A 14265-nucleotide genomic window follows, 5' to 3' on the forward strand; every position below is an offset into this window, starting at 1 on the left:
GCAAGTTATTTTTGAAGTTATGAAACACCATTTTTGTATTACCTTTCACACCTTGATGTTGACTTCACGAAGTTTACAACACACGATGTGTTTGTCTTCAAGCCGTAATCTTCTACACAGCCGCGAAAAAAAAATAATAAAAAAACACTAGGCACACTCGAACCCACGGTGATCACGTCTTGCGACAACGCCAGATCGCAAAAAACACTGGCGACAACACATATATTCAGTGAAAGCGTGTTCAGCGTTAAAAAAATTAACAAAAGCAATCAGCCCAACACATCAACGATTATGTCTTGCGACAACGCAAGGGCTCAAAAGACACAGCAGACAGCACAGATATTAAAGGGCGAGCGTGTTCACTCTTAAAAAAAGAAAAAAGCGTAAACGCACAGTGGAACGCAACGGCCGATCGCGTCATGCTGCAGCGCGAAGGCACAAAAGACAATGGCGACAACACAAATGTTCATGGGCGAACGTGTTCACCGTTATAACAAAACAAAATCCACAAAACACAGTCGAACCTTACGGCGACGACGGCGTCTTCGGTCAACGCGAGAGCAGTAGCAGTTCACAAGCGGCGACGAAAATTCCACGGGGCCCGGCGGCTGCGTTCACCGTTTAAAATTCCCGCGAAAGGCACCTCGAGAAGGAGAGCGCGTCGTCTCGTCGTGGCGGCCGTTGCTAGGCGGAACTCCGCAGCGGCGTCCCTCTGTGCGCGCAGCCAATAGCGCGCCGCTGCCGTTGCCATGCGTTGAGCGCTCTGCATATTACAAACTCGCATCCCGGCATACGCGCCTCGACACGCCTCGTGGCTGACCGCTACGTCTGGCCCTCCATGCAGCGGGATTGTCGCACCTGGGCGCGCTCCTGCCAACGCGCTAAAGTCACCAGGCACGTCACGTCACCACTCGGAACATTCCCTCAGCCCTCTGGTCGGTTTGAGCACGTCCACCTCGACATCATAGGACCCTTTCCCCCGGCTGGCCCCTACCTCTACTACCTCACCGCCATCGATCGGTACACTCGATGGCCCGAGTCATGGCCCCTCGAGGGAATCACCGCGGAAGACGTCGCCTCGGCTTTCTTCACCGGCTGGATTGCTCGTTTCGGCGCCCCCCGCCGCGTAACCACCGACCAAGGACGACAGTTCGAGTCGCACCTTTTCAGGCTCCTCGGGCTGACCGTCGGTTTCGAACGCGTTCGAAACCGACGGTCAGCCCGAGGAGCCTGAAAAGGTGCGACTCGAACTGTCGTCCTTGGTCGAAACGAGCAATCCAGCCGGTTACCATCCCAGCGCCAACGGAATGATCGAGCGTTTCCACCGACAATTCAAAGCAGCCATTATGTGCCACCCGGACTCAACCTGGCTCGAGGCCATCCCAGCCGTCATCCTCGGCCTTCGCGCCACCTTCAAGCCGGACATCCACGCTACACCAGCAGAGCTCGTCTACGGGGAACCACTCCGTCTCCCAGGTGAATTTCTCGCTGCACAGCCATCCAGCACTGCGACGTCAGATCCCACCGACTTCGTCGCCCGGCTCCGACGCACCATCGCCGCCTTACGCCCGTCACCTGCAGCCCACCACTGCAAGCCTACACCTTTCGTCTTCAAGGAGCTAGCATCGTGCACGCACGCTTTCCTCCGCGACGACACCGTCCGCAGGCCTTTCCAGCCACCCTACACCGGACCCTACCTGGTCGTCCATCGCGACAACAAGAATTTCACTCTGCGCCTGAACGGGAACGACGTCCGCGTCTCGATCGACCGGCTCAAGCCCGCATACATCGCTGTGAACGAACCGGACAGCGCCACTCCATCCACAGGCACGGCCGCTGGATAAAAAGCGCACGGGTACGGCCTGCCGCGTGCTCCGAAACCGGCGTGACGGGCCTAGTTTCCCGGACCACCGCCGCGGCGCCACCAGGGGGGGACGGGTTTCGCGGACGCCCGCGGGATCACATGCGCGGCGCGCTTGCGGCAGTTATGCTTGAGCGCGTGCGTCTTCATGTTACGCCCGAAATATTCTCCTAAAATCCATCTAGCGTGTACACATCAGTTAATTACCGATATTTCTTGTAATACTTGCAGCGCTTGGGAATTTTTGTTCTTGCCTTGCCCAAGATGCAACTTCGCGCACCAATCGCTTTTTGCGGAAGTAATCGCGTGGGCATATTTTTCTGGTGTCCTAGAAGACCACAACTAACCAACCTGGAGGCGCTGCACCTTTCCTAATGCATCGAAATTCTTTATTTTGGCTCTGAGTATGCTGCTTCAGATTTAAACATTTCATTTTGAAAAAGTGATCTCAGAAACTGCAGCGGCCACTGTTTATTTGACACAAAATAAGATAAACTTCTTCCTTCTTCCAAACATGTTTATAGTACACATACGATACGGCATCGCATGCAGCTGCCATGAAATAATGCTTATCATAATTATTGTGTGACCATCTCATAGAAGGAGATTCGAATCACTTTGAAATTTCAATGACACATCTTCAATACTGACAATTGGGCGAGCTGTTACGGATTAATTAATATGAAAACGGTCAGACGGAAAGAGTGATGAAAAGGCCGAAAAACACACGAACACAACTGCTTGCATTCCTGCGGTTTTCAGTATTTCTGTCTCTTCTCGTCACGCCGTTTTCATGATCGTGTAACGAATTCAACAGTGAACATAAAATCTGGACAAAATGTGAGAAGTTAGTTTACTTATTATGAATTCAGGGTTCATCCCTGCTAGCTGCAAACGGCGGCTTGTTGCAAACACCACCTTCCCGTCTTCTCTTATCTCTCGTTTTTTTCTAGTTCCCACCTTTCAGCCCGCGGCACCTTTGCCATCGGTTCCGGTTGTTTCCGAACGCTGTCGCGTTGCGGTGGCGTGCGTTGCCCCGCAATGCCATGTGGTACTGATGTTGGTTGCCATGAAAAGCACGTGTATTCCTTTTATTCAGAAAGTTGGGTTGTCTGTGGTCATTAGCGGTACGGGGCACGGACTCAAACTTACCTCAGCGAAACATGCGGAGAGAAAAATGTGCAGAAAAGCGGCTGTTGGGCGACGACAAGATTTCATTTCAAACAAATATACGTGGCAGCCAACACACACATTGCGAGCGACTCACAGGGACAAAGTTAAGGTGGGTCGCTTTTGACAGCTATACGGTAAACAAAAAAAAGTGGGGGAGTGGGGGGGGGGGGGGTAAACGCTTCTTTATACTTGTCTCTGTTTTCTTCTTATTTTTAATTATTGTTTTGTTATGCCTCCAGCTTGTGAGCCCAAATTTTGGCTTCCCTGTCTACTTCCAGTCTGTGCAGGCCATAAAACCTTTCGTTTTGGTCCTTTGATGTTAACCGCTGTACAGGCACTGGCGAATCTTCGTTGCACACCAACGTGATTGTCTTCTGGCAGTCTCCATCATCGGCCTCCAGTGATCGGCCTTATATATACATCAATTTGATGACATATTGCCCTGCTAAGAACTGTCAAGAAATTTGCAAGCCACTTCTAATGAATATATATTTCCACAGCCTTTTCAACAAAGTTACGAGGAATGCGTCACTATATTTGTAGAATTCGCTAGTATCAAGCATCCGAAGCTGAATTACTTCTCGGCACAGTATCATGTATCAGACATCATGAAAAAGATTCAACATATGTTTTTACGTGCACTTTCTGTGTATAAAGACCATGAACGTGTATTGTCAGATGTTTAAAATAAATACCTGTCAAGCATTTTCAGCTAAGAAAACTCAAAGGTGCTGAAGAAATGTCACGGAAATCAATATGTTAAAATAACAAACGACGCATTCATTACACGCACATAAATATAACAACCACTTTTTCACACATTCAGCGCCATATAATGTTGCTACGCGCATTGTGGAATATTCTTTCAGACGCAAAGCAAAAAGTTGGTCCTGAAAAAAAAAATGCCGAGCTCGGCACGTACACGGAAATTTAAGTGGCTATTTAACCAGATTACGCGAACGGACTCAACTGAATGCATGATATGTCATGACTGCGATAGATGAGATAGAAAAAAACCGCTTAGAACAGCTGAGTGAGATCGCTGTTGTGACCACCACCAACTAATTTGCTGCGGCTGCTGCCCCAACGGAGCTGCCGGCACCCGTTTTCCTTCCCCGCCCCGTCGCGCCGCAGCGGCCGCAACTGCAACTAGGGCCAACACGCGCTCTCCCATAGAAAGCCGCCCGACGCGGCAGGCCGTACCGTGCGCTTTTTCATCCAGCAGCCGTGCCACAGGCATACATCCACAGCCGCCGACGTCGCAGCCCGCTCCGGTCACGACACGCTCTGGACGTCTGGTATGCCTCCCAGATTTCTACAGACCCTGAGGGCTCTGTACTCCGCGGGGGGGGGGGGGGGGGGGGGGGGGAGTGATGTGGCAACACACTGCGCACAAACCGGCGCAGCCTCCGCCTCGTCACTATCTAGCCCGGCGTGACACGGCTTCATGCTACACCACGCCTCCGATAAGGGACAGCGCCACCGCAGCGTCACCGGAGGCTTACGTCACCGACGGTGGCTTTAAAACCAAGCTGCCAAGCTCGGAAGTAATCATTCCTTCGCTACCCGACTGAGCGCAGCGTCGGTATGCTCGCCCCGCTGCCGCTACTCCGTTAATAAACAGTTGTTACGTTTTACGTTGGGATGCGTCCTTCCATCGACACGGCATCCCACAAAAGCAAGAAAAAGAAGAGTACACATAATGAAATACGGTTCTTACAAGTCCTCGTCACGATTTTTGTGTCGCGGGTAGCGGCTCCGGCGCAGCAGCAGACGAAGACGCACGATGGGTGACCGACGCTACCGGCGGGGACGCCGACAAGCCATGACACTGCGGGGTTGGCGCGGAGCGCCGAAGAAGAACAACTGCACGCTACGAGCACTACGAGTACTCCTCACACACTCTCTTTATCTACACTAGAGTCACTGGAAAATTTCAGAGTACCGCAAAGGTAAAAATCGAGAATTTGACGAAATCTCGTCTGGTCGGGATGTAATGGCATTGTAGAAAGAAAAAGACAGGACGCCGACCAAGGAGGTGTCAAAAATATAATAAAATAACGTTTCGGCTTCCACACGGAAGCCTTGTTCACTAAGCTGGGAGGCCCAAGCTTCCAGCTTAAATCCGCTAAAATAATCGCTTGAGGCATCTTGCATACGCAAGAGGTAGATTGCCGTCGTTACGGTTAAGCGTGTTCCCTGTTGTCTGGATAGTCAAAGATTCTAGATAGTGCCGTTTCATCCAGTTCTTTTCCCGGGCGATAACTGAAGCTTGGTCCCAGTCGAAGCCGTGGTGCGTTTTTTCTGCGTGCTCTGCGAGGGCACTGGAAATGACTTTTTTCTTTTTCACGTCATTCATGTGCTCCTTTAGATGTCGCTCGAAATTTCCGCTTTCCCCCACGTAGACATAATTGCAATCAGCGCAAGGAATCTTATACACAACGCCAGGGAACTTTTCCTTTTTTAAGTTTGTCCTTGACGCTGACAAGCTCGTGACGTAGCTTGTGGCTCGGAATATGGGTGACTTGCACATTATATCCACGCAGGACGCGTGCCAATGCTTCGCTGATGCCAGGAACGTACGGAATGGAGGCGCGACGCTGGCTGAGGGAATCACGTGGCTCAGTCGGGCGCAGGGCTAGCTTCTCGGACGAAGCAATAAAACTTCTGGGGTACTTGCACGCTCCGAGTTCGCGTCGGATGCACGCTAAGTCGGAGTCTAAGTCTTCTGGCTTGCTGCAAATTCTTTGGGCCCTTTTAATTAAAGAAAAAGCCACAGACCGTTTGTGGCTTACAGGATTGACGGACGCGAAATGAAGATATCGCCCACTATGTGTGTCCTTCCTGTGAACTGTGAACTTTGAACGACAGACGTTGTCGGTCCCGCTTTACCAATACGTCAAGAAAAGGTAGACGTCCAGAGCTCTCCTCATCCACGGTGAATTTTATAGCTTCCTCGATGCTATTGGTACAGCGGGACCGACAACGTCTGTCTTTCAAAGTTCACAGGAAGGACACACATAGTGGGCGATATCTTCATTTCGCGTCCGTCAATCCTGTAAGCCACAAACGGTCTGTGGCTTTTTCTTTAATTAAAAGGGCCCAAAGAATTTGCAGCAAGCCAGAAGACTTAGACTCCGACTTAGCGTGCATCCGACGCGAACTCGGAGCGTGCAAGTACCCCAGAAGTTTTATTGCTTCGTCCGAGAAGCGAGCCCTGCGCCCGAATGAGCCACGTGATTCCCTCAGCCAGCGTCGCGCCTCCATTCCGTACGTTCCTGGCATCAGCGAAGCATTGGCACGCGTCCTGCGTGGATATAATGTGCAAGTCGCCCATATTCCGAGCCACAAGCTACGTCACGAGCTTGTCAGCGTCAAGGACAAACTAAAAAAGGAAAAGTTCCCTGGCGTTGTGTATAAGATTCCTTGCGCTGATTGCAATTATGTCTACGTGGGGGAAAGCGGAAATTTCGAGCGACGTCTAAAGGAGCACATGAATGACGTGAAAAAGAAAAAAAGTCATTTCCAGTGCCCTCGCAGAGCACGCAGAAAAAACGCACCACGGCTTCGACTGGGACCAAGCTTCAGTTATCGCCCGGGAAAAGAACTGGATGAAGCGGCACTATCTAGAATCTTTGACTATCCAGACAACAGGGAACACGCTTAACCGTAACGACGGCAATCTACCTCTTGCGTATGCAAGATGCCTCAAGCGATTATTTTAGCGGATTTAAGCTGGAAGCTTGGGCCTCCCAGCTTAGTGAACAAGGCTTCCGTGTGGAAGCCGAAACGTTATTTTATTATATTTTTGACACCTCCTTGGTCGGCGTCCTGTCTTTTTCTTTCTACAATACCGCTAAGGTAGGCTGCACGCGGGCAACTTTGGGCTGCGGCGGCCATTTCCCTTCCGGACCGTCCGGCGCGTTGGTAGCGTGTGTTGAGAAGTGACCGATCTTTTCGCCTCAATGCCGTGTTACGCTCGGCGTAACTGCAATATGTGTGTGTGTGTGTTTCTTCAAAAGTGTGTGTGTTTCTTCTGATATCCTTTCTTCAAAAGGATATCAGAAGTGGTTTCGAGTCATCCACAGTCATGAATCGACTGCGCGGTAAGCGGTGTAGCTAATGAAACGTGCGGCGAATGTTGCCATGTGCTCGCGAACTCTCTTCGTGGCTTCATCGGTCTCTTTTTCTTTCACGGCAGGGTGTGTTCGCAAGGTCCGGAGCTGTAGACATAGTTGCATTAGCGTAATGACCGTGCGAGATGCCATTCACTTCGATACTTGGTGAATGTTGACTGTTTGCGCTAGCTTTGCAGTCGGTGTTCAGGTTCACTTCATAGCGCATTCGAGAACATTATCGAACATTCAGCATTGCGTTCTTCGACTGATCGCTGACGCATACCTTACTTGCGCGCCATGCTTGCTGTTCAGCTGGGTGTTATCTGTAATAGAAATGGTGTGTGTACGGTAAATGGAAGTTGTGCGTGAAGTATTTGTCTCGGTTCGGAACGCCAGCAGCCGAACGCACGGGCGAATTGGCGTGCAGTAGGTAAGGTGCATGTTATTTTGCGAATACGGTGTCATTTCCTAACAGATACGTAGAAAATAGGCCATCAAAAATGATTGACATCACTACTCAGTTGTTTCATTTTTCTATTTTTTGTCTCCTTAATATTCCCAACGTTGCAGTGCATTTGCAAATATTTTGCTGTGTTCCGACAGTTTTTTTTTTTTTTTTTGGCATTGCCAGCGCGTAAACAGCTGGGGTTCGGTTTCTGCACTGCTTTTAATTTCAACTTTTTTTTTTCGTAATGCACTGTTGTTAAAACTTCCTCGGCGCAGTGCTTTATGTTATTTTGATCAGAAATAGCACATGCCGAAATTTTTTAACGCGCATGCTACTGCAACACAGTATGTATATAAATCTAGGGCTCGCATGAAATCGATTCCCTCAATGCGTGGGAGGATAAGCCGATTTGTTCTTTTTTTTGCTGTGACCATTTCTCACCCACTAAACAGTATTGTAAGGGTACGCTCGGCGCAATGCAGCATTAGCAACGTTTTTTTTTCTTTTTGAAAAAATAAAATACGCTTAATAACATTGCCTTATACCAAGTTTATCAACAGAGTTCCACGCTTCAGTTTTGCGCAGTGGCACATGATCATGCGACAATTGCCTTCAAGGTATACAGTAAACAGTTATTATTTTAATAAGTCTTCGATTTCTCTCTCGTGCGTGACACGCTTATAACTCGAAATGCATGCACAATCTGTTCAACAGATCGAGATATAAACAGCCGAGCAAATAGAAAGGTATGTAGTATGTAGTTTTCAATATCGCTGAACATAACGGACCGAAAAGATGAAGTATCCTGTTGCATGAGAGCTTTTCCAGCAAAGTTTGTGTAGTTCACTGCAGAAAGGAGTGTTCTTCGAGGGGGGCGAATTCATTCCGCGGCCAACTATAGCCACGTACAACGACGCTCTTTGACGTTAATGTTTCCCACACGGAATGCAAAAATATACGAAATTCCCGGAGTAGCTCACCAGCAACGTTCGGTTACTGGTGAGCTATTCTCTGGCATCTGCATGACGCGTTTAAAAAGCGACGAAGTACTTCTACGGACCATGGTACTGCTAAATGTCCGGCCGCGCTCTGCATTGAACGCGCCTGCACCCAAAGCGCTTGGAAGGGATATGGCGGCGAGAGGTCACGTGATGCGAGTAAGCCAATGGCGGCGGCGGCGGTGCGCGGAAAACAGATGCGAGACTCTGAAATTTTTCTAGTGACTCTAATCTACACATCGCCTCAATGCTCCTAGCAGCGCGGAACCGAACATGAATGTCAGAACGGCGCCCCCTGGCATTCGTACAGTACAACCCGAAACCGAAACTTGCGAAGAAACATCACTACACAACAGCTGCGTGTTTAGTTCATTCCGCATGCCGTCGTAAGCAACGTTTATAGAACCAGGTCAGTTGCAAAACTGAGCGATGTTGCGCGGCGCCGCCACCATCAGCGACAGATGTGGCGCTGCTGTCGCAACAGGATTCACTCGCTCCGCTCTCTTCAGCCGGCGTTGCGGCGCGTCGCGTTCTGCGCGAACAGCTTGGCGTTTTCTGTTGTGCTTCGGATATGCTGCATGTCTTAATTCACCATGCCGACATGTTCTGTTCCGAGACACCCCGACATTTCTTTTGTGCCTAGGGTTACCAACTCTTCAATGAAGGGAGTCGGGGGGGGGGGGGTCTATTGTTTCGGCCTCCTCAGCTGGCTACGTGCTGCTCGCAACACTTCCTCTGGCTGGAGAATGTATCGTAAAAGTTGTCGCGTTTCGCACAGAAGTTCTGTGCGAAACTGAAGCCCTTCGCAGCCACCGCTAGCCACCGCAGCATTGCTTCGTGCGTGCTATTCGTGAGAACTTTGTGTTCTGGAGCGTGACGCGCGTTGTCGGGCGTGCGTTGGATCACATGAAAAGTTCTAACTGGACGGTACGGAATAAATCCGGGACATATAGCTGTCCCGACAGGGACGGCTCTCAACGCTGTATAAAAAGTCGGGACAGTCCCGCGAAATACGAGACTGTTGGTAACCTATTTGTGCCCCGCGTGACCTTGACCAGCGAGCGACGTGGGATCGCGCCATTCCTCGTATGGACAAGAAACTGTCCGACATATCACTTGTATGTGATATGCACATTCATGAGGAAGACATCCTGAAGGCTTTCACTCACACGGTCAACGACAAGAATTAAAGGGACACTAAAGGCAAATATTAAGTCGACGTTGATTGTTGAAATAGCGGCCCAGAAACCTCGTAGCGCTGCTTTTGTGCCAAGGAAGTGCTTATTTTGAAATAAAATCACGTTTTTTAGTGGTCCGCATCGCGTTAGCGCGCTTCAAATCTCCCGCCTGAAAATACGACTCTCATACGTCACTGCTGCCGTGCCCAACGTTGCCCGCTTTTACTGCGCGGCCGCCGACACTAGTAGCAGCCCAGCGGAAGTAGCGGGACCCACAGTAGCAACAACGGCGCTGCGGCAAAGACTTGCTCGGATGGGCACATTCAAAGCCGTCACCAAGTTGCGGTTGGTCTCGTAATCCTCAGTACGAAAGTGCAGCGAGCACACACGCAGAGGTTTTGACTGTTTAGCACACTGGCGCAATGGCATGACTCTAAGCCACTTCGAGCGTAAGGGTTCATTCCGCGGCACCCAGTGAAAAGACACACCGGTTTCCTTGCTGCAGCACTGGCGTTGTGCACCATTCGGGCATCCGGCAATATCACACGCATGCGGCATTTTGTCGAACTTTCTGTCAGAGCGACTTTCACGAGCGCGCAAAACACGCACGGCAGTACGCGATCCCGAAACTACCACTGAGACGGGCGAGGCACAGTTCGGCGAAAACGGAACCATTGAACCACGCGCGCCGTTCCCCATGGCAACGCCACGGAGGTTTTGTTTTCCATGAATCAAGCGGAAACGAACAAACAGCATTTTATTACGTCTTTTGATGCTCGGAATGTTCTTTTTTTACTGCTGTTGGTTTGATTACTAGTGATTTATTGTAGGCCGACTTCCCTACGTCATCGGGATCACTTCGAAAATGTCCCACTCGTGGCGCTCATCATGCGATACATTTAGCTTGTTTCTCGGTAAGTAGGGCACTGCTGTTGATAATATTGCCGTTTTAGAAGTTGTCATACATTGGGCTTTCACTCTGACATAAATTGTTATTTGCCTTTAGTGTCCCTTTAAGGTTGAAATCGCCAGCGGAAAGGAGCCTTGTCGAAGATTGCGTCCCAAAGATATTCCCGAACTTGCCTTGATTTGAGTGATTCTAAAAATTGTGCTGTAAATAATTTTTTGCAGTTAATTAGAGCTGTCTTGATAAGGTTTAATGCCTGAGACTGTAAATAAGTTGTGCCGTTTGTGTGCATCACGCCATACATGCAATATCTGAAAAATTGTTTCTCTGCATTGCGTGCGAAAAATAAATACAATTTTTCTTTCTGTAGCAGGACTGAAATTGTGGCGCGCAGTACACACACGGCGATTTTACCACTAAATAATTACAAGTAACGACAGCCGCGGTACAGAGTGAAAACTCCTCACTTCAAAAACGTGAAAGTGAAGAATTATCGAAAAAAAAATAGCGCGAAAAACTACGGAGCACCAGAAAAAGGATTACACAAACAACTGCAGCGCTGACTTACAACAAAGATTTATTCGTTAGCACCACGCAACCCAATGGGCCACGAAAATCCGATGGACATCCGAATTATAGCCGGACGTCCACGTCCAGAGCCGGTTATCCCCAGGATAACCTAGGGCCGTTGCATTTCGGTTGTTTTTGACGTCCGCTTTTATTTTCTTTCTCGAACATCCTAAGGATCTCTACAGTGGATTTCATTGTGGACGTCATGATTTGGACAACAGCGGGACATTCAAGGGACATATCGCCTTTGTTATTATTAACATTTTGTGCACTGCGTGTTTGGTGCAAGATAAACTGCATGTTTGGTGCAATTAGAAGACTGCTGGGAACATTGGTGGGAATCTGCTGGGAACATATCATTAATGCCTCGATTGTGGATTGTGAATTCGCAAAATTTTTCGTTGCAAAATTACCCGTTTCGGCAAGAAAAACAACACAACGCCCACAATTTAAGCGCCTCATCGCTAAAGAAAAATAGAAAAATGTAAACTTCAAGCTGCTCCAAAGGCCCCATGTATCAAAATCCGGACACGCCATTGGCCGAAATCGCGGGGGGGGGGGGGGGGGGGGAAGGGTCTGCTGATGGTCGCGTAATCTGTTGACCAAAAGTAAAATAAAATAAAATAATAAACGCTCGCGAGGACGCCACGACCAGCGCTACGTGCGGCTTGCAAGAAGTGACCGTAGGCGCGGCGCGCAATTCAGTGTTTTGTATTACTGCTCCCAGATGACGCGACAACCTGCAAGCCCTTGTTTTCTGCTTTCCTGTTGTTTTTTTCCTTTTCTCTATTACTTTTTTTAATTATCTTTGCCTGGAGTTTATCAACAACAGCCCGTTGCAAAAAGTATGGCCACAGCATCATCATCATCACCACCCAGCAAAATTGGCCATGGGTATGTTCGGGTTTCGGAATACAGTTTCGCAACAAACTTGGGAAAACATATATCATCATATTCTGTAAAAGTTACTATTTTAGTTATATATTTTATATATCTTAAACAGCTCACAGGCTGCAGCGTAGCCATGGTGAAAAAAAGTTACGTCATTGCCGCCATGTTTTTAGTTATCAACGACGCAAAAGCAGCAAAAGGGCGAAAGCACCGCGCCGCGATTTTTCAGATTAACGGATGTGCGCTCTCCGACACGAACTGGACTGCAAAGGTGAGGAAAGCTTGTAATTTACTGGAAGATGTGCAAGCCTTCATAGACAATTTCGTTTTGTATGAGCACTATGAAGAGAGCTCGCGAAGAAAGTATTGTAGAGAAGGCGTCGCGGGAGACGAGAAGAGTGCTTCAGCTAATTTGCCCACTGCGTGTTGTGCCGGAGTGCTCGCGAAACAATGCAAACGCTGTTTCTGTCTGCGGTGCTGTTCGCGAAGTGCCGGACACTGTGCGCACCACTGAACTCGAGGAAGCTGCACTTGAAGCACAAAGCATTTCTGAAGGCACAAGTTTTTCTGACCTAGATAATTCGGTGCGGTCAGCGAGTAGTTCGCCAAGTACTACCTGCCAGTCAAATCCCCACTGTCAGGACATTCAGCGCTCAATTTCAGAAGTTGAAGTTGCTTCAAAAGAGACTTTTCAAGAGAGCCTTAGAAGGTGGGCACTGGAGAATAATATAAGGAGAAATGCGCTAACAGACTTGCTTAAGCTGCTCAAACGTCAAGGCAGCCTTCATGCACTCGATATCCCAGATGACGCGCGTACACTCCTGAAAACTCCACGACGAGAAAAAAATACGTACGCCGCAATGGCTCTGAGCCCTGGTGAATATTGTCATTTCGGTCTTGCCGCCGGTCTAGCACATTCATTGAAGTTTGTGAAAAACATTCAAGATGTACGTGTTGTTTTTCTCACAGTAAATGTAGATGGTTTGCCACTTTCGAAAAGTTCCAAGATGCAGCTGTGGCCCATACAATGCCAGGCTAGCTTTTGTGGGGATGGTCGCACTGCGCCATTTGTTATTGGAGCATTTGCAGGGCCATCAAAGCCACATTCTTCGAATGACTTCTTGCGACCTTTTGTTGATGAGCTCCAGCATTTGATGTCTCATGGTCTCACAGTCGGCGATCAACAAATTGAGGTCAAATTGAAGGCGGTTGTTGGTGACGCGCCAGCACGGTCATTCATAATGATGACAAAAAGTCACACTGGGTACAGTGGCTGTCCGAAATGCACGGTTGAGGGTGCATACATAGGAGGCAAAGTTGTATTCCTTGATCCAAACTGCCCCCTTCGTACAGATATCAGCTTCAGGCAGCAGCATGATCTTGAACATCACAGAGGAACATCCATTCTTCTCGAGTTACCTCTTGATTCAGTGCGTGATGTGCCATTGGACTACATGCATGTGGTCCTTCTAGGTGTTGTCAGGAAGTTGCTCTCCCTCTGGGTTACAGGTCCTTTACATGTTCGTCTTGGGCCACTTCAGCGCCGTAATTTCCATGAACAAAGCAATGCCATGCGGCCTCACATTCCTCGTGAATTTGCACGTAAGCCCAGGGGCCTCGACGAATTGGATCGTTGGAAGGCTGTGGAATTCAGACTCTTGTTGTTCTACACGGGACCACTTCTCCTCAACCTCATTATTGCAGATGACCTCTACCAAAATTTCTTCCTTCTTCATGCTGCACTCTCAATTTTGGTTAATAAGCAGCTATGCATTCATCATGCTGACTATGCAGGGGAATTACTGAAGCATTTTGTGGCAGATTTTGCAAGTTTGTATGGAGAAGAGCATATGTCTTTCAATGTTCATTGTTTGTTACACTTGCCAGGTGATGTAAAACATCATTGCTTCAGTGCTTTCCCCTTCGAAAATAATATGAGACAAATTAAGAAGCACCTTCATAGGCATGGAAAGCCACTCCAACAACTTGGAAACAGAATAGCAGAGGTGCAATCAAGTACTTCCGAAGAGTGCCCCACAGAAGATACCATGTCAGCTTGTTACTCCCATGACAGTGGCCCCCTTCTGCCTTCATGCTGCCTTCCATGCTATAAAACTCTGA

The 14265-nt window shown here is 48.8% G+C and overlaps 1 protein-coding gene across 1 annotated transcript in view; it reads left to right on the forward strand.

Annotated features, from left to right (window-relative positions):
- The first annotated feature begins 834 nt into the window (after positions 1-834).
- LOC125757540 (uncharacterized) overlaps positions 835-14265 on the forward strand; it is a 53760-nt gene continuing 40329 nt past the window's right edge. Inside the window, exons 1-2 of the mRNA XM_049413112.1 lie at positions 835-939; positions 1298-1827. Of these exons, the coding sequence (XP_049269069.1) occupies positions 839-939; positions 1298-1827 (631 nt within the window). The 5' untranslated portion in view covers positions 835-838. The remainder of the gene's footprint in view (positions 940-1297; positions 1828-14265) is intronic.

This window comes from Rhipicephalus sanguineus, chromosome 1 (assembly GCF_013339695.2).
Source record: "Rhipicephalus sanguineus isolate Rsan-2018 chromosome 1, BIME_Rsan_1.4, whole genome shotgun sequence".
Lineage (NCBI taxonomy): Eukaryota > Metazoa > Arthropoda > Arachnida > Ixodida > Ixodidae > Rhipicephalus > Rhipicephalus sanguineus.